This window comes from Malus domestica, chromosome 10, assembly GCF_042453785.1.
Source record: "Malus domestica chromosome 10, GDT2T_hap1".
Classification (NCBI taxonomy): Eukaryota; Viridiplantae; Streptophyta; class Magnoliopsida; order Rosales; family Rosaceae; genus Malus; species Malus domestica.
The window spans coordinates 23,428,225-23,431,449 of record NC_091670.1 but is presented as its reverse complement, the minus strand read 5'-3'; the positions used below and the strand labels follow the sequence as shown (position 1 = coordinate 23,431,449).

At 38.4% G+C, this 3,225-nt stretch overlaps 1 protein-coding gene across 1 annotated transcript; it reads left to right on the top strand.

Moving 5' to 3' along the window:
* The first annotated feature begins 403 nt into the window (after positions 1 to 403).
* On the top strand, positions 404 to 1,715 carry LOC103443850 (dehydrin COR47-like). The gene has a single exon (XM_070807290.1). It carries the CDS (start codon positions 1,109 to 1,111, stop codon positions 1,532 to 1,534), a length of 426 nt encoding a protein of 141 aa, XP_070663391.1. The 5' UTR covers positions 404 to 1,108; the 3' UTR covers positions 1,535 to 1,715.
* The last annotated feature ends 1,510 nt before the right edge of the window (positions 1,716 to 3,225 follow it).

The following is a 3,225-nucleotide window of genomic DNA, read 5'->3' as shown; positions in this document are numbered from 1 at the left end:
TGTCTTGGATTTCAGACCAAAGTTTAAGAAAACTAAGATTCACTTGGATTGAGGGTTGACGCATGTTCAGTTGGAACACAGTTCTGCAATATGCTTTGATAGCTGATTTCAAGATTAACAAAATTAAATATGACTATTTTAGTCTAAAAAGTTAGCTTCCCAACCCAAACACCGACCAAAACATCCATGTGATTATGTTAAGCGTACCATTAATCCCTTTTAATCTCCTGATCTCAAAAACCATGCACAAAACTCTTGATAACTGCAGAATCCCGCACACCGTCCACACCGACCTTCTGAGTTTTCTCCTCTCCAATGCAAATGTTACGTTTCTTTTCGTTTTTTAATCACGTAAGGAGTCTTGGTACATTTCATAGTTGCTAACAAATCTTGAAGTATTTCTGTATAAATACCAACACCCATCTGCTCTTAAAACATGCGTGAAAGAGCAGTGTTAACTAATCGCCATTTACAACTTTAGATAAAGTTCAAAGCTTTCTTTTCATTCGATTACACTTTCGTGTTTGCTAGCGTCAACAAGTATGGCAGATCAGTACCCGAAAGAGAGTCAGACGCAATCAAAGGGAGCAGAAGAAGAAGCTCAAGGTTGCGGGATATTTGATTTCTTGAAGAAGAAGGACAGTGAAGAGAAACCCCACGAGGAGCAAGAGCAGCAGAAGCACACTACTATAGCTGAAAAGCTCCACCACCATGGCGGTGACTAGCTCGGTGAGCTGTCGTTGATTTCATTATCATAAAACTATACTCTCAAACAATTAGTATCATGACTAACTGTTAGATGCACCATATAAGCATTTTTCGGTAGATATTTTCACTCAGTTTTCTCCATCTACACTTCTCCCAATGTTTTTGTGCATTGATTCTCCGTGATGTTTTGGTTCTTTCTGAACCTAGAATTAGTGTATCCAAAGCTTATCAAAGGGTTCACTTCTTTTTTAGCTTTAACTGCAGCACATGCTTAGTGATTTTTCTTTCTTTCAAGAATCTGATTTTCAATCTTTACTGATAAACTATATGTTGCTTATTTTCCCAGTCTAGCAGTGACGGAGAAGGTGGAGAGAATAAAAAGAAGGGACTTAAGGGTAAGATGAAGGAGAAGGTATCAGGCAACAAGGAAGAGGGAGATGCTTACCATGCATCCGTTCCAGCAAAGAACGGACACAGTGATGAGAAGGGATTTGTAGAGAAAATTAAAGACAAGCTTCCGGGACAGCACAAGGAGGCCGAACATGTTGCTGAGGAGAAAGGATTTGTAGAGAAAATCAAGGACAAGCCTCCGGGACAGCACAAAGTGGCTGAGCATGGTGCTAGGGAGAAGGGATTTGTCGAGAAGATCAAAGAAAAGCTTCCGGGACAGCACAAGGAGGCTGGAAATGGTGCTCATGCGGAGTATCACGCTCCGGATGGGCATTCCCACGACGACAGCGAGCCAAAGAAAGGGGTCTTGGAAAAGATTAAGGACAAGCTCCCTGGGGGTCACAAGAATGAAGAGAAGAAGCACAAGGAGTATTAGCATGCATCATGCAGCCAATTAAAGATGCAGTAGCTTTGATGTTTGCCTGTAATGTGTTTGTTTTAGGGTTTTAGGGTCCTCTGTACTTGTACAAGTGTTTGCTTGTTTTGTCTTCTGTTTTTAGGGATTTTGTACTTGTATGTTTACTTGTAATGTGTTTTATATTTATGATCCTTCATCCTTTGTACTTGTAGAAGTGCTTGGTGGGTTTTTTATTTTATTTTATTTTATATTTATTTTTGGATAAGAAATATTAACTACACGAAGGGGAGGAGGGTGGACTTGACCTCACAATGGGCTAGCAACATGTGGTTCAAATTCGCCTTAGGCGAGAATTAAACCTAAGACCTCTCACTTACAAGTGAAGAAAAATACCACTAGACCATATTACTAAGTGACTCTTCATACGCTTTTAGCATTCACTTAAATTTCTACATGCAAGTCTTCTATGTTCTATATATTTACCTTCTTGCTCGTTTCTCCATTAAAAATTATTTATTTATGCTCTTAAATAAGGTCATTTATTTTCGGGAAGTAATCCAGTGATCAAAACCATTCAGCTTTTAAATTCCTTTCTTCAGAATCATTCATATAAAAAATTAGCCAACTAATAACAGTTGAGCTATTTGATATTCGCAGTTTAGTTTTATCAAACAAACTGCGTTTTGGCACGTTTTAGATGACAATGGATAACCATTGAAGGAGAGCTTAAAATAGACAATTTAGATTGCTGATCTTCATTTTAAGAGTAACCTTAAGGAGGTGCATTTTTTTATTAAGATAAGGACATCATTAACATAACCTCATCCTTGATGCCATATAAATACTATTTTCCATGGTAAATTTCACTGAATTTACCTTGCTAAAGTCGCCAAGCATCAAAATTATTAGCAAAATTCATATAAGAAGAGCATCTGAAGTTTTGAACCAAAATTTCATCGACCAACCAGAAGAAGTATGTATCATACAGTTAACCAACAAATTGACAACGAAGAAGCTTTGTACAAATCCATATAAAAGAAACGAATGGAATGCAATAAATTTTCTACATTAATGAACGTAAAATGTACAAAGTGGTTGAAGCCATTGTTCAAAAAATTTGTATACAAAATTCGAAGTACTGCTTTTCCAACCTATTCCTCAGAAGAGAGGTTCCTCCTCCATCGCTTCAAGCTTCTCGGGAGGTGGGATGCCCCATAAGCTCTTTTACCTTATCCTCTTTTACACACCTTATCATCCATCAATGACAAAAAGGTAGTTATTACATACCTAAGGAACTCGACCCCAACACGTCTATTAGACCGAAACCGACTAGGAGTAGAGAAGAGAGATGTTTGGGTGGATATTTAACACTGGGCTTTGTGACGATGGAGGCCCAAGAACACAAAAGCAAAGAGAGGACTGGACTCGGACAACTCGACAACTAGGAAGAATTAAAAACCATTTCAGCAAGGCATAGACAACATGCCTATGTGAGAAGTTATGGGAGACATGGGGGCAGCTCACCGCCAGCAAAAAACACTTTTCATGAGCAATTCTATAGGGTGGAACATGAAATGACCATCAATAATTTAGTGGAAGTGAAGCAATATGAACATGGGTCTACAGAGGATTTTATGAAGAGTTCAAGAAGACCAGGATGAGATGCCAGTTCCCAATCAACCATGCTCAACTCATAACATTGCCCAAAA